We start from the raw sequence: 21,233 nt of genomic DNA, 5'->3' as shown, positions 1-21,233 counted from the left end.
AGCCTTGTATCAACTGTTGATGGCGTAATAGTGGGGGGGGGGGGGGGGGGGGGGGGGGGGGGGGTTCATTTGCATGTCGGAGGCTACCTGGTTATTGTTGTTGACCCTGTCCACCCCTTTATGACCTCGGTGCAATCATGTTCTGATGCCTGCTTCACAAAGGTTAGAACAAACTTCTGGTGAGCTGATTTCATGAGCCCTTCAAACCAAAAACCAAGTATTTAAAACTTAATGATTCAGATAATTGATCTACATTTGAAAATCCTTAATTTTATGCTAAGTTCCCATGTATTTTCACTCCTGTGCAGCAATGCTGGTATAATAGCACCACATCAGGGCTGGTTCTGGTCCCCGAGCTGCACAATAGGAAGCATAATAATCATCACTGTTGCTTATGGCAGGTCGAGGCACCATCTGCTGACCTCTATGAAGAACTGCAAGAAAGCAAAAAAGTCAAAGGAGGAAAAAAAAAAAAAAAGACAACTGGAGGCTTTGAGTAGAAAGATAAAGTAGACTTTATTTAATGGTGAAACCTAAATAAGATCTGTGATTACAAAACAGGCTCCCCATGTAGTTTCTTTCAATGTCACAGAGGCTGGAATGCTGTACTGACAGAAAAGGCATCAGAAAGACTTGACCTAAAATATAAAGCTTGAAAACTACGAGCTTCAGAGAGAGTCGAGAGAAAGAAACCCTCTCACGAGTCGTTCCTACAATCCAATGGCAGTTACAATAGTTTAATGAAGACGTTCAGCAGTTGTCAACATCAGAAACTGGAGAATAAAAGCAATCGTGACTTCATGAAGTCTGTAGAAAAGAGACAGTGAAGAGGCATAGATGGTAAAAGAAAGGGTTTCCTTTGTTGCACTACGTCATAAAGGGCCTCATTTGGTTAGGACATAAAAATACATGGTAGCACGAAAGCCTTCTGTGCATCAAATGTCTAAGACGCTTGGAAGTCTTTGCACTGACTACACTTTTCTCAGACCACTGAAATGTTACGCTGTACATTAAATCAGAAACCAAGTGGCATTTTCCCTTTAAGTAGCCTCCAAGCTAACATACACATATACACCCACGCGACAAATATACACTCAAGCGCATCCTGCATCCCCATCATGAGCCAGCTGCAAAAAAAAAGGGAAACATCCAAAAATATTCGGGTTATCAATACACTGGAAAAATATAGCACTGTAGGTCTCTCTCTTTTCATTTTTAAAGGAATAGTTTAGCAGCTTGGGAAATATCAGAGTAAGAGGTGAAGATTGGTTTGAATAAGCAGCCTGAAGCTAATAAAGTTCACCCACCAGCTTCTCCAACTCTAACACCGAAGGCGTCTGCATGGATTAAACAAACCACATCTCTTTTTAATTTTTAAGCTTTGGAGGTGCTGTTTGGGTGGATTTTATTTCTCAGGGTAGAGCCAGGCCAGCTGCTTCACATTCACCACATATATTCAACCTCTTCCCCTCGCCTTAAAAAAAGAAACAATGCTGAACTCCTCCTTTAAAACTCCAGTTATTAAGAAAAATATTTCCTTTGTTGAAAAGCTCTTTCTCAATACTTTAGTGTAAAGGATTTTATAAACACAGTTCTGCATTTTTCAAATCGGCATCACCCAGATGAATACAATTTTACCAACACCTGAAACACAAAAATAAGTGTTTAGTCTTATTGTTCATTAAATTCATCGTCTCAGGCAGAGTCATTTACAGAGCGCTCACTCTATATCTGGGATTAATATCTCTATCCATTTTGGCCATCTTTAAAAAAGGAAATGGTTGTGTTCTTTAGCTTTCCTGTATCTTAATGCACACCAAATGTTTACTTTTTGGGTCTGGTCCCAAACACCCCCCCACCCCACCCCACAAAACAAAAAATAATAATTTTTGCCGTTCTCTTAAGTGTTGGCAGCGATGAGGAAAAAGCACATTAAAAATAGACATCTTTAAATAGCTGTTCAGCTCTTCTAAGTGCAGCACAAATCGGAAACATTGAATTCAAGTCATCGTTATCTCCTCCCCCGTCTCCGCGTATCATACAACGAATATACCGAAAAGAAACATTTTCAGTTAAGAAACTAAATGTGAAAGGATAAATCTTTGATCAGACAAATAAACAGTATACTGCAGCCACACTGTAACATCCAAAAATAGTCTGAAGTTGAAATATAGATTTTTTTTTTCTTGCCAAAGAAATGCTGGCGTTCACTCTAAGTAGATTTCATATACTGCTGAGGTGTGATTTGTGTTTTTACGTCTCTGTTGATCCTACCCCGGCAGTCCTGAACGCAGCATCAAACCGTTACAGAGTAAAACACTGACGTCCGGTGTCATTTGGCACATGGGGTGCTCTTGCTGACAGCTGCGGTGGCGTCGGGGTCTTTGTTGTCTGCGGTAACGGCAGCGGCGCTCCTTTCCTGGTCCTCGTGGTTACTGTTACTATTATTGTTGTTGTTGTTTTGGACACTCGGAAGCCCGTGGCTGTTGTTCTGGACCAGCGGCATGTCACCGAGCTTCAGCTCCTCCAGCTTCTTCCACAGCTCTTCTCTCTCCTGCTCCTTCTTCTTTTCCCTGTGAAACCACAGTATTTAAAAACAAAAACTAAGCAAAACACCAGACACCAGTGTTGATATCACCAAACCAATAATTTTCATCACAGTTTTAATCAAAACAACCTATTTTTCCCTAACGAAATAAAAACTAATGCATGAGGACAAAAAAATATGATGAAATTCATAAAAACAAGATGTTCTGGAGAGATGACATCCAATCTGAACTAATTAAGCTGTGTAGTAAGATCAGATGCACACATTTGATCTGACCCTGGGGAATCAGGAGAGGGCTTTGGCTAACAACGTGACAAAACGTGAACACCTGAGAGGAAGTGAAGAGACATAAGGACACATTTCACATCTGATGTCAAGGAAAATAACAGACTAAACTGTGTGTAGCAACGTTCACTGGTAAAAACAAGGTTTTACATTTTATACTTTAGTCAGTTATTATATGTAGTTGACAAAAACTAAAAGAGCATAAATGTCCAAATTATAATTATGATTAAAACTAAATGTCTTGATCCTCTAAATTCGCATTCATTATTACAAGCAGAAATATTGTCAGCCATGCTGGATATAATACTCGTTTTCTTCCTTTTCCTCCACTCTGCTTCTGGTTGCTAAACATTAAATGAATTTGCATGAGGAGGCGTGAGTTTTACTTTGACCTGCCGACACTCGTCTTCTGCTCCCATTCATTAAAACGCCTTCTGCTGTGTCGGCTGTGCATGAAGTGATCTGTTCACGCATGAATGTTTGGCAGTGACTAAACGACAGGTGAATGTTGTGCAATTAATGAATAATCCTGTGGTGGGAAGAACACAGAACTTGGGTGTAACGATAAATGCATAAAACAAACCAAAATGACCATTTCTTCACTATTAAACATTAAAAAAAGAGATGAGATCAGCAAAAACATTCTAAATGATTTCTGAAGTTATGTGTCAGAGGCTGCACAGCATTACTTTAACACTTCAGAGACATTTTTCCTTTAGATAACAGAAACACGACAGGAAAAAGAGTGTTTGAGTCACTCACCGTTGCCGGTCTGCTTTATAGGAGGACGTCAACTCATCGAAAAGTGTGCAGTTCATCTCCATCAGCGTCTTCAGCACATTGTAGACTAGAGCTACGATTGTCCTGCAACACAACAGAGACTGCCATCAGCAACACAGCTGTGAAATGTGCATGAGTGGATGTCATATTTCGCTGTAACTGTGCAGAAAATCTATTTGCTGGTGAATCATTCCCAAACCAGCCAACACTCTAGTTTTCACACACATTTCTCCATCTCCTAGTGACTTTACATTTTTGTTAGAAACTTCTGTAGTTTTTGTGATGCTCAGACCTTGTTTTAATAAATAACTGGATTACACACACCCTAAAGTTTTGTGTGTGCGTGTCAACAAGTCTCTAAGTGCCAAATGGCAATTGACAACCTGAATCGAGAAGTGCGAGCGCAGCTAATCATAAACAGGAAGGCAAATCAGCTGAATGAATTAGCCATATTAGCTTTAGCTTCACCGCTTTTACAGTGAAAACAGTACAAAGCGATGCAGAAACACGTGTGAGCTACATCCTACTCGTAAATGTGTGTGACAGGTGACTGTTGGCTTCAGGAAAGCTTGAACAATATTCATTGTTTTAAGCTTTCCAAGTTAACCACTCATGATCAAAATCCCTGTAAGCGGGTTATAAGAGCATGCACTGTTCTCAGAGAGGTTTGTAATACTTTGACCTCCAAGATCTATGCTAAATGATGTGTGAGACGTGCCAGACATGATGGTGTCTTTTTGTCTCGCCTGCCATGTGTACATGTCAACACATTCTTAAGAAAAGCTCACGAGAGCAGCCTTAACACAGACACAGCAACAGGTTTCAGTGCACATTTTCATAGATGAGGTTGAAAGCGGTCCTTTGACTTTTATTCATTACATAACAATTGTTTCTAGCGCGCGGCGATCACGGTACATACGGATTCCAGTGTTCTTTGGAGATTCTGTACAGGCTGCCAAACATGATGGGAAGGATCTTGTCGATGTTCTCTTCGATGAGGCTGAGGATGTACTCGTTATTCCAGAAGTAGAGCGCCCGCTCTGCTACCTGCAAACACAGAGAAAGAAGAAAAACTCCAGTTTAAACAATGAAAGCTGACTGGAATTTGGGAGTGTTATGATAATGATGCTCAGAAAGTAGGGGACCAAAGCCCTTTCAGACATGTGCCTCTTGCATAAATCCAGCTTTACATGGGTAATTTCTATGTAGCAGTCATGATAACACGAGAAAAGCTGTTGGTTTATAAGACACTTCAGGCTAAACATAATTCAGTTTTCTTATTTCATTAAGGGTTTTACACCACTTTTACATGTGCACTGCAGCCTATAGGTTGAATCAAAGAACGTAAATGCTCAACACAATTTTATCAGACATTCGATTCATTCATTCAGCAGCAAGGTCTACGCACGGTCTTTGTGAGACAATTAAAGAGAACAGTCTGGTGATTTTCATAGCTTTCAAGTGGCCATTGAGTGTCCTGCTTCCTGCCCTGACTAAACTAAACAGAGCCACGGTTCTCAAAGGAAGCGTTTGTGTGGCTTGTGATAAGTAAAGCATTAACTAATGTACTAGCGGTTCATGTTACACTACAGAAACACAGAACAGACCATCTGAGCATTTCCCTTCAATATTTAACTCCTGTTCTTGCCAACATAATGATCTAAGCCTTCCATTACTGAACAACCACAGCTGGGTTCACAGAATTAACCCGCAGAATTAAAATCACCCTGAAACATCCCTTAGTTACGCTGCTATTGGCTTCGGTTTCCGGGGGATGCAACTACTTTCTGGTATTATAACTAGCTTGTGTTCTTTTGCTCTATGTTCCTCTTTTCACTTTCCCCTCATTCACCAGCCAGTTAAAAGATATTGCTGCCCATAACCCAGTCGGGTGATACAGGAAGTCTTTTCGTGTTAAAGGTTTTTTTCCTCCCCACGGTCACTGGGCTGATCATAGGGGGCTACCTGATTGTTAGGGTTTTCCCTTGTAGTGTCTTTAGCTTTCAATAAAAAGAGCTATGAGACAATCGTTGTAGTAAACTGGTGCTACAGAAATAAAACTGAATTAACTGAAATATTAACAGCATCTAACTAATGATTAATAAACTATAAATCAGCAAAATACAAAATTACTAACACAAACCACCACTACCATCAAAAAAATATATTACAAATATTAAAAATGTTTGATGCACTTTTTCTTTAATGTGCTGGTCCTCAACCCTGAAACAGCACTTCCTGTAGTAAGAACATGTTGGGCACAGATGACCACCTTCTGTACTTCTTATGAGCAACACCACCTTTCGTGTGTGAAAAACAGCTTTAAAGATAAACTTTTATACTGCAATATTTTTAAAAGCATACCTGAAAATGTGGATTGGTCACACATTTGGAGATCTGCTTGAATAGTGGCTCCTGGATCTTTTTGAACTGCGTTGGTTCGATGACATCCAGAATCTCTTCAATTTCGCCAAGAAACATCACCTAATTGGACAGGAGGTGCAGGATATTGAAATGTGGCTGGCAGCATACAGATTTTTAAACGTGTTGTCTATTTGTAGACATGCAGACTACCTCTTTCTGGCTGCAGGTTTTAGGCCAAAACTTCAGCAGACCACGGATCACCTTTGAAAAAGAAACAGAATATTCCTTGAGTTTTTCTCTCTCGTGTCAATTTGAGTGGGCAGCTTTTAGCATCCACAACACATTTCTCTGCAGTGTAGACAAATATAGTGCCTAGTCTTTGTGCTTTCAGTGGGAGAAATGATTAAAGAAAAGAAAAAAGTACCGGCTCGGTAAGCGTAGGATCCTTCTCCAAGAACTGCACCACGCAGTAGGCAAGCTGAGGAGCACAGATAAAAATAAACACAAACAAACCCAAAAATTGCATCAGACAAAGCAGGCATCACACCATTTGAAAATAATATAATTATTTTAATGAATCCACACTGTGTTGAACAAAGCAGTGAATTCTTAAATAAGTATTTTAATTTCCAAGCCACTAGAAGGTGCTGCAGTACAGAGATTACACCATCGCCTTGCTTAATCCTCCTGAGACAAGCAGCTTCATAATTCAGCTATAAACAGTCTAACAGTTTCTGTGCAATGGCACAAATCAAAACCCCCAATAATGTTTCCAGGACATGGTGAAGTTTCCTCTACCTGTGCATGAAAAAGAGCCAATCCTTTAGCTGTGTGTAACGGGATGAGCACCTTCATCAGAAACTGCTTGTGCTCGGCTTTCAGAGGCAACGCAAACCCGTTGATGATACTGCAAACATAGAAACAGCAGGACAACGTTAGATTACACACAAAACAGCAGCATGAACTGTGAGAATAGAGCAGAGCATGGCTTTAAAAAGGCCTGAAGAGCCTTTAACCTCAACATTAACAAGTAAAACTAACTCGCAGGTTATTGTAACTACACAAGATAGTGATACGTTTTCTTGTCACTGGTTGGCTGTATTGCACAAACCAATGAGGATTAAAACCCATTGAGACGTCCAAGTGGGCTCAAAAGTTATGACCAGGTCAAATTAATCTCATTCACTACCAACTGAGGGTGTCTGAGTGCTATGACTGCATGGTCAGTATTAACCACGGCCATATTGAGCAGGAAAATATGTGAGCACACCATCACATCATCGTTTTACTAATGTGAGGCCACAACCACACCTTTGCAGTGTGGGAGTCAACCAATAGGATCACTCCCTCCATGATCACCACCTTCTATCAGGTAATATGCAACATACAATATTTCAAGATCATTTAGCATTTCATGATTATTTCTATGGTTTGTTATGCACAATTAATCAACACGGAGAAAGTGATGTTAACGACTTTGCTAAAATTGTTGAATCAACACATCAGGATCAAGGATTTGGTGGAATTTTAAGTGGTGTCCATGCAGGTTATGTTGTATGTGACATTGATCTTGAGCACAATTTTGATGAAAACCCTTTAGCTGATCACTGTAAGTGTGACTAAACTATGACCAATGGTAGTGGTTATTATGAATTGGGGATCATTTTATGGGTTTAACATCTTATATAACAAAGAAATCTTTCTTAGAAGTTACAATTTCATTCAATTCATAGATCAATAAACGTGTCTGATGATCAGCTTTAGTGTACAGTTACTGTGTAACTTTACATCACACAACATTTTGTCACTCACCTTCCCAGGATCTCTAACAGTTCAGCAACTCCATTGAAGTGTTCGGTTTCATATATGAACCTGGAACAGCAGCAAACACATTGACGATTGAAATTATCAAACACGTCACAACTGTGAAAGCAGAGCACCCTGATCAGAACAATTGATTAGCACCGCTCCCAACGCTGCGCTCCTTTCAAATGCTATCACTCTGATTTGGGATCCAAGTTGGGTAAGTACCATTACACTGATATTTCATGATTCCTAATCAAGAATACAAACAAAATTATACCATCATAGCCTTTATAATTAGCTAATTTATGATTGGAGCCTAAAAATAAACCCACAGAAAACGGGCATCGCCTGCATACTTGCAGCCAAAAGGAAAAAGCTAAATAAGTCTAATCTATGTAGGCAATGAATAATTATCTGGAAAAATCAAACATATTTGGCTTCACACTGGGAGGCTCTTATGTAAGTAAATGATCCATGCATCATTTAGCTCGTCTGTTTGGTAACACATTTCCATCTAGCTGTGCAGACCTGGTATGTACAGACAGAGCCTGACAACTGTGGCACTATTTTTATCCTCTACGGCAGATGGTCAAAGTGGGTGCACCCGTTTTGCCACCTTGCCTGTTGGAAATGACATCAAGTGTCCCCTGTTTCAATCATCTGAAGCTCATTGTCACGCAGCAACAGGAGCAGTAAGGACACAACACACTGCTGCCAGGAGTAAGTGACACCTCCAACTGAACCGTTTTACTTCTCCTGGTGTTTAAGGCCTGGAGTGAATCTGAGTGAAGACTTTAGCTCACTTTGTGCAAGAGGTGGTCAACTGAACAGACCAGAAACACTAAAACTGAAAAGAACTGACTGAATACATTGCTCATCAGTTTTTCAAAAATCTATCAAAAAACTTGCTCAAAACTAAAAATTTTTACTTTTTTTTTTAATATATCCAAATTTGAGCTGACACACTAGACTTCTCTAAGAAGTTAGTCAAACATAACATTCAGCCAATAAAAAGAATGTGCATGTTCAGGAATTAATTGCTGCAATTTGGTATCTTAATTTAAAAAAAATAATTTGCTTTACTATTTTTCTGCTTTTAAAACTAAATAACTAAATAAATAAATAAAACAGCTAATTTAAAAATTCATGGACAACAACAATAATTATATTTTAGCATTAAAAATATAATTTTGATTAAAGAGCTTCTGCATATAGGTAAATTAACCATTACACAACATGATTTTGGTATTTAGAAAATGTTTAATTTAGGGTAGCTGTTGTTTGGTTCTAATAAATTTGTTGTATACCGCTGTAATACTTTTTCAGAAGAATATTTAGTTGATTTTATTGGGGACAGCTTATTCTGTGAGATATAAACCTTAAACCTCTGGTGCAGACGTGGAGAGCTGGAGTAAAGACGGTCAAGTCATTCCTGTTGCACTCCTTTGAAGTCTGCTTAAAGCCTGGGGTGTGCAGCCGGTGAATTGTAATGTAAAGTCATGCTGACGAACCCAGGGGGTTTTCTGTACGGTTGTCCGTATCCTCTCGTTAACAGTCAGATGATGAATTTGCATCACTGACAGAAGTGCAGTACCAAATACACCAAGACTCTCACCTGTTTAACAATCCCCTCAACATATCATGGTGTTAGAGGGGAATACATCACCACATAATGTAGCGCAAAAATGTTCATAGTATGCAAGTACATTTTTTTCATTTGTTCAATTTTCAACTCAATTCCATTTAATTTTATTTGTATAGTGCCAAATCACAACAACAGTTGCCTCAAGGTGCTTTATATTGTAAGGTTAAGACCCTACAATAATACAGAGAAACCCCAACCATGAGATGATCCCCTATGAGCAAGCGCTTTGGCGACAGTGGGAAGGAAAAACTCCCTTTTAATAGGAAGAAATTCAGGCAGAACCAAGCTCAGGGAAGGGAGGCCATCTAGCATCATTTGTTTGGGGATCGGGTGGGAACTTTTTTCATATTTGGTCGAACTTATATAGAAGAACCGTTAAGGAGAGGAGGCCAAAACAATATCTAATGATACCTCAAAACAGGTTTGTATTGGTTTTGTGCCTCTTCTTGTTTTGTTTAGTCAGAAATAAATGAAGATGATCTGATGACCCAATACTACACAAGTAAAGAAACATAATAATTCTTATTCTTGAAACAGTAGAGAAAAATATCAGATCTAAATACGTTGTTTAAATCAGATAACAAAACAAAAAACCCAAAACCCCAAAACAAAATGAAAACAAACTTTAAAGGTTTTGTGTCTTTAAGAGAACCTGCTAAAAGTAAAAACAAACAAACAAAAAAACCCCCCACAATAATCTTGACATTTATTCATTAAAAAAAAATCTCATTAAATGTGAAAGATTTTAGTCTGTTTAGTGACAACCAAAAAATGTAAGTGCTTTTTGGGTTTTTCCATAGGGGTTTACAGTGCAGCTGCTTTCCTGGCCCAACTCACTACAGATCAAATTGGGCTACATGTACTCAGTGAAGTGCTATAAAACACCTGTTCAAATGTATCAATTAACAGCTGTTAAACTTTATCCTTTCTTCTTTTTCTTCTCACTCTTTTTAAATTGTAAATATAACAAAAATTATCGTAAAAAGACAGTACATAATAAGTTATAGATGTTCTTAGGTCTATTTTATATGCCCTTAATTTGCATTATATCCCAAAAGACTTTTTGATACCTTAACTAAATTTAGTGACTGGCTTATCAGGTTGAAACAAAAGCTTAGTCCCCCGAGAAAGTTCTTGTGTAAGACTACATACTTCACGGGAAGCTACTGCCTGTTGGTTTCTGTCCCAGAAGGCCAAGCCTCTAGTCCAGGGCTGCCCAATCCCGGTCCTCGAGAGCTACCGTCCTGCAGCTTTTAGATGCATCCCTACTCCAACACAGCTGAATCAAATGGTTTGATTACCTCTTCAGCATGCCATCGTGTTTGGCAAAGGCCTGATAACAAGCCATTCATTTGATTCAGCTGTGTTGGAGTAGGGATGCATCTAAAAGCTGCAGGACGGTAGCTCTCGAGGACCGGGATTGGGCACCCCTGCTCTAGTCTAACTCAGAGCAACTGGCTAATGACAGGTAAAAACAAATACAGGGAACAGGTGTTTGGATCTAGAGACATTCTGATTACAGGGATTTTCCCAGCTCAAAATGGGCCTCTAGGAGGTGACTACACACATGAATGACCGATGTGCATATATTTAAGATAACTTATTTCTGATCATTAAAACCAACCTCTTGTATGCTTGTGGTTACTGCTTAATTGGCGTGTTTTTTGGTGATTTTCTGCCACGTGTTCTTTAAAACCACATATAAGAAAAAATATGAACTAAGACACGTTTTCTACCTGCTGTTAACTCACCGCAAGAAAATGTTGTTAATCTGCTTCCTGATGAAGGCCCGCAATCCCAGGAACTTTCCATAAATTCGATGCAGGATGGTCTTTAGAAAGTCCCGCTCCCTTGGGTCCTCACTGTCAAACAGCTCCAGCAACTTTAAAGAGAAAGAGAAACACTTGAACACTTAGCACAGTATTATTAGGCCTTCTGAAGGTCGGTTGGTGGTCGTCACTGGTTGGACACAAAAGCGTATATTTTTAAATGCTGTGACGTGCTCCTCTGATTAATAATAGTCACGGTAAGATATAATCAGTCATCTTTTGAGTTTAGTTCATGACGCATTTCATCTCACTATGATACTACTATATGACTCATTCAATACACTGCCTCTGGTGTGCAGTGTGGCTCAATTTTGTATTTCGTAAATATGTAATGCTTTCTTCTTAATACTGAAATGTTGTGAAGATCACACACTGTGATAGCAGTTCTGTGTACCTCTTGGCTGTGTACAGCTTATTTTTGGAGATTTAAAAAATAAATCATTAAACTGGACTTCTTCATTCTGTGTGTGCGCGTGTTTTGTTGAGTGAAGTTCTAGTTCTAGTATGTTACTTAACATTAACTAGCAGAGCTATGTGTGTGCTTGTGCATTGCACCCATACAGATTATTAGTGCTGGACAGTATTTTTAGATTCTAGGAAGCTGTTTATTTCCGTGTATCATTTTTGCCCTACTGAGGAAAGTGAGCTGGGTAATTGTTTCGTTCTTGCTCATCTTAATTTTTGCATCATATGACAAGCTGGAAGTAAGAAAGGCGTTTAGTTAATAAAAGATCCCTCTGGATACACTCCACAGTACTCCTGATGGCCAAAAATAGTGCACGCTTAACTGCATTCAGCAGCACATCGCTACTCAAGGTGGCTAACTTGAAGTCTACCCACTCATCCAAAGATGTTCACTTCTGGTGAAAGAAATCCAACGCTGTCATAGTCAGAATTCTAAAAAAAAAAAAAAAAAATCATATGATGTCGTAGTGGCTATCAACTGGCATACTGCTTATGATTCGGTAATCAACTTGCTATTTCTGTATGTTGTCTGGTGCAGAGCAGCTACTCCCTATCAAAAAAGGGTCAGTTTACAGTCAAACTGCTCACAGAGTAAAGCAGCAGACCCACTCTGTGTAAAGAAAGGGGGAGGTGTATATTCAGGTTATAATTCTTCATGGCTTTCATCACATCAAGTGACTGTTTGACACTGCCACATTGTCTCTTGACACATCTTATTATTAAAAACAGATTAAAGTGACTTACATTCACTGAGCCAGCTGTCACCTTAAATTATGCAAACATATATACATAAGAGACAACACATGAGGTGCTTAACCAGCTACCAACATCTTCTCTAACAAGCACAGAGCATGTGTGAGTGAATTCTCTATCATTTAAACAGATTTGAGAGCCCTGGTGTAAAGCAGCCACTTGCATTAACATGCGATGACTCATTATTACAATACTGTTGAAGGGAGCCAAGCCGATGCCACCGAGTTCAAATGGAGTGTTTTCAGGCTCTGATCAGCTTCGGGACATGGCACTCATCTTCCACTAGCATGTCATCAGCACCTCGGTGACAGAGCTGACATCTATTTTTAACTATATCCAGAAAAAGGGTTTCACATGTTGTTCTTCTGCACGGTGCTGATTCACATTCATTCAGCTCAGAACCAAAAATCTGGCTGTTAAACGGCACAACCACTTTCTCTATGCTGCAAATGAGCAGCTAGCTATTAGGCTTTCCTCTGGTTCATTAGAGCACATCCTGGTCATTCCCATATTTCCCAGTTTGTTTCAAACTGTATAGATCACAATTAAACATGAGATACAACAGACAAACTATGGATCATGAAATGTTTGTTTGGTTTAATTTACTTTGAGTTATTTTGAAATGAAAGCAGCTGGTCAGACCACTTCAGCAATATGCTGAGAAAACAGGAGGTCTAAAATTCTGAGACTCAGAAATCTTCAATATACTATCACAGTGCCTTCACCAGCTGGTTAATGTACTTAATGCAAGATATTCAACTAATGGATACATTTACACATTATATAGTTTATATTTTGTGTGACATTAAGAATAGTCAAAGTCAAAATTTCGAGGAAAAAAGGTCAAAAAGTGGAGATTAAATTTGTTGTTTTTGAGACTAACTATTACTGATTGATTTTTGCTTTTGGGCCATGCATTGTGCTTTACGTGGGGTGGCTGCTAAAGTGGGGTAACCTCCTCTGCAGCCACACCCCAGTGTTTGGGGGACAATCGGACCAACGGCACATCTAGCTTTCCCCTAATACAGTATGTACAGACTCAGTTGTTTCTGAAGTCATTTCTCTTTTCTGTTGTTCAGGATTTATTCGCTCCGAGTCCAATTTCAACAGCTTTACAGTTTCACATTACCTGGGAAAACAATGCAGACACAGCACCCATGCATAACTGCAAACATGACTCACTACGTTGAGGATTGAGTGGAGTACAAATTTATAAAATATACATAAATCGCAGAAAACCGACACACTAATTCCAAAGTAGCTATCCAAACTATCTGCAAGATGTTGTGCTGATTTCTTTAAAGCAGGACTGCTTCATAGCACCTGCTAGAGTAACAACATTTCTCCATCAAAGTGATGAAGTAACTCAATTTGTCAGGAGTCATTTTCAAAGGTTATCCACCAACACTTTCTAATGTTTACTTTGTGATAAATGTATGTTATGAAAAAATGTTAACTTATGTAACTGTAACTAAATATTTTATTTATAAGCCAAAACCAAAACAGTGATTAGTCGTTTCCATGAAAATACCCCGAGGGGGTCGGAGCAGCAGCAGGGCTGAAACAATAACTTGATTGACAGAAAATGAATCGCTCTGATCTCTCAGCTGAACTTTATTACACCAGATCGACTATCAGTGATGACAAAATGTTATGTGGATGTGAACATTGGAGGTTTTTTTTAAATGAAATGAAAGCATGCTATTCAGACATATTGTTTGTGCCTTAGGTAATATAAATATTTAACAATGACAGGGTGACACTGGATAAAGTCATCGGGAGTATTTTTTCACAAATAAGGGAGGTCTATGTCAGATTTAATTTCATTAACCACTGAATATGTAAAGGAATATATGACAATATTATGAGTCTGCACAGATGACAACCATGGAAACCAGTTATTACTGAATTTAGAGTACATGTTAAAAAACTGGGCCCCTCTGATAGACCTGTCCAGGTATGCTGAGACAACATGAACAGAGACGTACTGTACATGCAAGATGAGTTAAAAACTGACTGCAATGACTTTCAAGTGAAACAACAGCTTTCTATTTGCGTATAAAACCTCAGGCACTCACTGACACTGACCGGACAATGTCACATTAACGGCTCAGCTGTACTGCATGAGAATGACACGGCACTCTGTGTTAGCAGATGTGACTTCAGTTTTTGGGCGTTTTGGAGGTCCTTATTGATTGTCAAATAAATAGCAATGCATAGCTGCTAACAGGGATATCATATTATTGCACCATGCTCATACTTGTGGTTTCTCTCACTTCTTTAATTAGTGCCTCCTCTCCTCTGGCCATCTGCCTCCTGCCTGTGACCCGTGGTGAGAGGACTCTTCAAACAATTAGTCCATCTGTATTCACAAGCTGTTTTGGTTATTTAAGATGACCACACTTTAGTGTGCGATTCAAAACATCAAGTCACATTGTCACATGAGATTTTAATCAAAGGTAGCGCCAAATATAAATTAAAAACAATATTATCAACACTTTTAGATCTGAGATCATAAATGCAGCTGTAGTTGAACGATAAAAAATTATTTATGATGTAGCTGTGCCAAATGTCACAATGAACTGACACCACTGTAGCATGAAGCTCCAGATATTCTGTTAAAATATCTGTTGAAATGACTCCTCCAGTCAGGAGGCAGTTGCAAGCCCAATTCCCCCCAAAAACTAAAACTAAAACTATTTCATGTATGTCACGTTTGCAAATCCTATTGTTTTTACTAACTACCTGGTTATTGTTTGCATTTACAGTTGGGACATTACATGAGATCGTTTTATTTTAGGGCTTTTTTCTGAGTATTGTTTACTCTTCTTCAGGATTTGGTGCTTTTGCAGAACTCTCACTTTCAGTTTTGGTACACTTGCACTATTTTGACATCTAAGAGGGAGTTCTGCTTTCCATTTTTAGCAACCTCTAACTGGTTACATACCATGCTGTAGGTGTTGGTTGATTGCCACAAAGCACTTGTATTTAATTCTGACTGACTTCGTGTTTGCCAGATGACGATGAAAACTTTAAAAGTTAGATGAAGATGATGACCCTGCAAATGCACTTTCTTCAAACATGTCTCAGTTTTTCCACCTTCAGTCGACTGCAGAAATGCTGTGGCATGGCTCCTTGGGTTAACCACCTTACTTTGCTCTGCTACATCAGGCTGAGGAATTACTTTGTCAGTTAACTACTATAAATCTAGCCATGTTAAATGAACAGTTCTTAACATCTTATTATATATTGTTTCCAATATGCAAAATGCTGAGAATATTACAAAATTTACGCCTTCCTTCTTTCTAATTTCAACAATTTGCAAGCATTTAAACAGGGCCGAGTTGTACCCATTTTTTTTGACCTGAGTGGTTTTTGTCATTCTGGTCAAAGCACAAAACCAATGAGGAAATACGACAGATACTATCAAACTCCTCATAAATAAGCTATGAATGTAACCATCTATCAAGTCACTGAACTGCAAGCCACGAGCAATGGTCTGGTTACATTCTGGACATGCTGCAAATCGATTACAGGAGTCACACAGAGAAACAGCCATATAGTCTTACATAAAACCAATTTACGATCACCAATTAACCTACCCACCATGACTGAATTATGACAGAACACTGTAAACCCCGCAAGTACAGGGAAAACATGTAAACATGAAACAGAAAAGCCCAAACCAACATACTGAAACACCATACCACCGGGGCAAGAAGATCGGCAGAATTCAGTCATAAGGAACTGCACTCCCCAAATTTTCCAACCACAAGCTAACAGTTAGCTTTACATGCATTTCTTTTTATCAGTTTGTTTTTCCCCCTCACTCTAAACTGCTGTGTTTCGTTTTCTGTATAGTCCACACCCATTTTAACGGGGGAAATGGGTGTGGACGTTCAGTGATGCAATAATAGAAACATGAAATATTAATAGAGTGCAAATTAACTGCAGGGTTTATTTTAGGTAGGTATGTAACTAAGGTGTAACGACTAAGTTACGGCAAAGTACAAAGGAAAAAAGTTTTATCAGTATAAGACACAATAAGAAGAATTTTTCCTTGTGTGGTGTTGGAAGCTCATGATTTTGATCATGCGTTTCCTTCCAGAGAGAAAATATTCTTGACCAAAACTAGTGAACCTCTATCTCTTCCTCTAGCTATCCAAGCCTCTTCTGTGTTTTATGAGCACCATAGAAGTATCTTTGAATACTCAGTCTCATGCTGTGTGTGTATTATGCTAAGGGCTAACAAAGCCTTGCCTTTACTACCACCCATACATCCATCCCACACTCTATGCTTCAACCACAGTACGCTTTCCTTAAGAGTAAACAACTGGCAGCTATTTAAAGCTCACAAACGACACACTCGCATCATGGAAAGTCAGAGCAGGCACCTCGGATGTGCCCCAGCCAGCATTCCAGACCTTGTGGTTCCTTTTAGTTGCTGCTTCACAAGAAGTGAAACATTCCTGCAGTAGGTGGGTACAGATCCAGGACACATGGAGACGAGCTGCAACATATTAACAGTCTGATTCATCTACAGAGAGCACTGAAACCTGTGAACTCCCAAAACACATCACAATGGGCTTTAATGACTCGTGTTATATTTAATCACGCACACAAACTCCAGTAAGATGAGACACCACCTGTAACAATTAGCAGAATCTGTAAATGGTTGCAAGAATTACCTGATCAATAGTTTTTGTCACATTCAAGCAAAAACAGCAAAAATTATAAGTGTCCATTCTTCCTCCCTCTCCACCTCTTTTTGCAGCGAGGTGCTCTCAAACATTCCCAGAGAAATGCTGTCCTGGATTTGCCCTGGAGTCTCATACCTCTCACCTGAGCAGAGATCAGGTACCCAACCTACCCTACCTCTAGACTGAGCGCATCAAAGGAAGTTCATTTCGAATTATAACGTGAATATGCTAAATAACAAAGCAAATAAATAATTATCAAGGACCAAACTATTGCTAAAAGACTTAAAACACAATGGCACTTTCATTTTTTCTAATATGTGCTGGTCAATAATATACAAGCGGAGAGAAATCAGTGAACTCTATATAAACAATATCAGAAAAATGTTCATCAAGAAAGGTTACCATCATTTTTTTGTGAACTGCTAAAGCTGCAAATGTTGTGTTGTAGCAATGCTCCACACATAATGTTCACAAAGGTTTATGTTATCTTGTCTGGTTTTAATTTATTGACCTAAACACACAATTTCTTATTTCTTTGAAATCCCTATAACCTGGTCGTGGTATGGTAATTTAGAAACTGCTTATTTACATCATCATCATCATTATTATGAAAGTTGTCTGAAGTGTTCTTTGGAGGGGACACATACCTAAAAATAATCAAAGGCCTTTAATATTACAACTACACTAATGAAAACAGTGGTTGGAGACTGCTCCTTTTCCTCTAGTGTTGCCAACTCTTGAACCACTTTAGACGTTGTTGCTTTGGAAATGATTTCTTTGAAGACATCTTGCTTTAAAAAAAGGTCTGCAGGCCAGTTTCCATCTGTAATGGGACTTTTTTGTGTCAAAATGGCAGTAACACAGAGTCAGTGTGCTATCAGTCTTCCACTGAATGGAGCCAAGTTAGCAATTGGATTCAATTGAAGCCTGAAAGCATCTGCAGTCAGTCTAAGTTGGACAATGAAGGTTTGGAGACAGGTTTCCTCCCATCAGGTAACCTATGAAATCACATCAAAGCAGCAGGTCTCCACAACTACTTGCAATCAGTAAAATAAATAAAAAGAATAATTCAATGCACCTTCTTTTCAACAAACAAAAACCCACCTGCAGAACAAACTTCTGATCAATAAATCTCTTTGCAATGCTGGGTTGGAAATCTGGATTCTCCAAGAAGCGCAGAAGAAACTCATAGACCAGCTGGAATATCAAGAAAAATTCCAATTTAAATAGGAATATCCATTTTGCAGAGGTTGTGACATAAAAGTATTAAATCAGAGCGGTTCAAATCAGAGAGTGAAACACAAGATCCTTACTTGTATGTGAGGCCATGCAGCTTCCAGAGTGGGCTCATCCTCTTCTGGGTCAAAATCCGGATTGTCACTTGGTGGGAGAACCCGGAAAATATTGGTGCAGATCTGCATGGGAAAGGGAGAGATTCATTAACTTAAACCAAACCAAATGAAAGTCGAGGGTTTAACTTTTAAGGAGTACATGGAATACAATGCAGCAGAAGAACACAACATTATTCACACGTGTTCTTTACTTCTAAGCTTCTCACAGTGCGACCTGGATTTTCTGGCTTCTCTCAGCTTTTTATGTCTACAGGTTTTTTTCTCGTCTCCATTTTCCCACAAAGTTTTGTTGTGTTTAACCAACGATGCATTTAGTTCCCTGATACTAGCTACCTTATTCAAAATCTGTTACTATAATTGGCTTTCACTAATGCTAATTCTCACACCCCGCCTTGTTTTCTTTTATTTATTTATTTTTTTCAATCGAACATTGTAAAGTAGTGCAAATGATCATCATGTCCTCATAGTGTGACAAAGCTCTTATTGAGTTTAGGTACAGATATTTTGTATAAATATCAAACAACTGATGCTACCTGGTGAACCAAAATAAACTCTATAGTCCACTGCTGTATGGCCTGATTGGAGAGATGAGATCTTAGTGATAAGATCAGGCCAGCTAAAACAGCAGTAGAGAAAGGCATTCAGGTAGGTTTGTGTATTTTGTTGATTGTTTAACATGATTATTTTTTAACTGAAATATCATGGAATTATTCAATGAAATCCTTAATCTATCAATATAATTAAAAACCAAGTGAAGGTGCTGGCCAACACAGGGAACGTCAATGTTTTTGAACACGAAGCCTGTCTCGCTGGTCTGCCCCCTATGCAGGTGCAGGCAAGAGATGAAATGAGAGCTCAGGCTCAGAATAACAGTTAAATATTCCTTCACGGGATCAGAGTTGGAAACCTTGTGAGTTTTATTTCCTCTACATCAATGCTGTGTGTTAAATCTACACTGCAGGTATGTTTTAATTGAAACCCTAATTTTGCCTCTTTTGTAAAATTTGCCACTTGCACAGACTACCTTGTGAGCTCTACACAGAATGATGCAGAAGTATAAATTAAGCTTTAGTCGTCTTGTCTGCACTGAATAGTGTTTGATTGGAGCTTTTTTTTGGGGGAGGGGGGGGGAGCTTTGCTGTAAAGGATAAGGGTATGCTTGGTTATAACGCAAGAGCAAGAAGAAGCTTTGTAGTAAAAATGAATAAAAAGGCAACCGTTTTATCCTCATTTCTTTATTCTCCATACTTGTACTTCTGCTGCCAATACAGGACAGCACCTGCAAAAAGCCGCTGCCAATTCTGCATGAGTTGCAACCCCTTATTAAAATTCTATAGCAGAGACAATCACCGGTAGACAGGTCACCGTCACCTTGTTATTTTTAGCAAGAGTAAATTTGAGAGTGACACACAGGGCAGCAGGGTGCTGGAAAAGCTACCATTATGTGATTGGATGCACACTGTCACGCTGAAGTGATAAAGACAACATCAAATTAACTATTGGCAGCTGGAAAATCCAACTGACACTAATGGGAAAGGAAGGCAGCAAAGAAATTTAAAACCAGACAGTAGCCCAAATTCTGACAAGCTCAGTAATCCACTGAAAACTTTCTATCCAAATGCAGTTATTACATTTACACAGCAAGTCGGAACATTACTGACATCTTACTAGAACATATAATTAAGGTTTGTTACACAATGCTATCAAATAACCAGATTCTACATGGATTTGAAACTACAATCTATAAGCCTTGCTCTGTTTCTGGGACTCTGTCATAGTCCCAGAAGAACTATAGTAAAGTTACAGCACTTTGATTGGTTGTGAAAACTGCAATTATGCTTACACAAGTTTTCCATTTCATACCTCAAGAGGAATGAAGAGTTGTAATTATGTAGTAATTATTGATCTACAGATTGCAAAAATGAACTGATACTGATGTTTAAAAAGAATTAAAATTCTAATGCTAATTTTTTTACAGTGCACTTCTTCCTCAATAACAACTATATCTGACCTTTTATTTATTTATTTATTTATTTTTAAGTCTTTTTGGCTTTTATAATTTTGCCACCACAAAATTAATGTCACCTTACACATAGGCATCGACCCCTGACCGATATCAGACCCATCCAAAGCAGCAGTTCTGCACAAGTGTCTTAAACTAAGATGTGCAAGATGATCCCACCCTGCTTCAATAATGTTGAGGTCCGGGCTCTGGGGAGGCCAAACATTGACTCATAGGGCTCCACTGTGTTTTTCTATCCAGGTATGCTTTTAGTGCACTGGGATCACTGTAATGCTGAGAAATGAAGCCATTGCCAACCAGATGCATCCCAGATGGTACTGCATGTTGTATCACAGTGACCTCCTCAGTACATTATTGATTATGATTTATTTGGACTCAAGTTTCGACTTACCACTAGATAAGACCAGTTTCTCATGATTTTCAGGCCAGTTCTTGTGCAAATTGAGATACGTCAGCCTTTTGCTTTGCATCTGTGGTAGATAATTTTTGGGCCTGCCACTTCTTTTGTCCTGTACTCGTCCATTCCCCCAAAAAATTTAAAAGGAAAACCTGCACACCATGCCTATATCTGTCAAGTTTTCTGCCTGATAAACTGCATCATCTTTGGCATTTATCATTGATTCCACCAAATAAATGGCCTGTAATAAAAACAAAATTTGTTTTTGTGATAAGCTGCTAGTAAC

At 38.8% G+C, this 21,233-nt stretch overlaps 1 protein-coding gene across 1 annotated transcript in view; it reads right to left on the bottom strand.

Annotated features, from left to right (window-relative positions):
* Positions 1 to 497: 497 nt before the first annotated feature.
* The window catches only part of ppp2r5a (protein phosphatase 2, regulatory subunit B', alpha isoform), a 62,112-nt gene continuing 41,376 nt past the window's right edge, over positions 498 to 21,233 (bottom strand). The window contains exons 3-13 of the mRNA XM_086264504.1: positions 18,489 to 18,590; positions 18,280 to 18,372; positions 11,180 to 11,310; positions 7,790 to 7,849; positions 6,776 to 6,884; positions 6,402 to 6,455; positions 6,188 to 6,238; positions 5,978 to 6,097; positions 4,533 to 4,660; positions 3,596 to 3,697; positions 498 to 2,573 (exon numbers count right to left, since the gene is read on the bottom strand). Coding sequence (XP_086120630.1) covers positions 2,333 to 2,573; positions 3,596 to 3,697; positions 4,533 to 4,660; positions 5,978 to 6,097; positions 6,188 to 6,238; positions 6,402 to 6,455; positions 6,776 to 6,884; positions 7,790 to 7,849; positions 11,180 to 11,310; positions 18,280 to 18,372; positions 18,489 to 18,590 — 1,191 coding nt within the window. The 3' untranslated portion in view covers positions 498 to 2,332. The remainder of the gene's footprint in view (positions 2,574 to 3,595; positions 3,698 to 4,532; positions 4,661 to 5,977; positions 6,098 to 6,187; positions 6,239 to 6,401; positions 6,456 to 6,775; positions 6,885 to 7,789; positions 7,850 to 11,179; positions 11,311 to 18,279; positions 18,373 to 18,488; positions 18,591 to 21,233) is intronic.

Source organism: Aulonocara sp. 'chitande type north' Nkhata Bay, linkage group LG15 (assembly GCF_057382095.1).
Source record: "Aulonocara sp. 'chitande type north' Nkhata Bay isolate Kocher_YH1m ecotype deep benthic linkage group LG15, A_spYH_male_GT1.1, whole genome shotgun sequence".
NCBI classification, from domain to species: Eukaryota; Metazoa; Chordata; class Actinopteri; order Cichliformes; family Cichlidae; genus Aulonocara; species Aulonocara sp. 'chitande type north' Nkhata Bay.
Note: the sequence above shows the minus strand (reverse complement) of the source record. Positions and strands in the feature narration are given on the sequence as shown.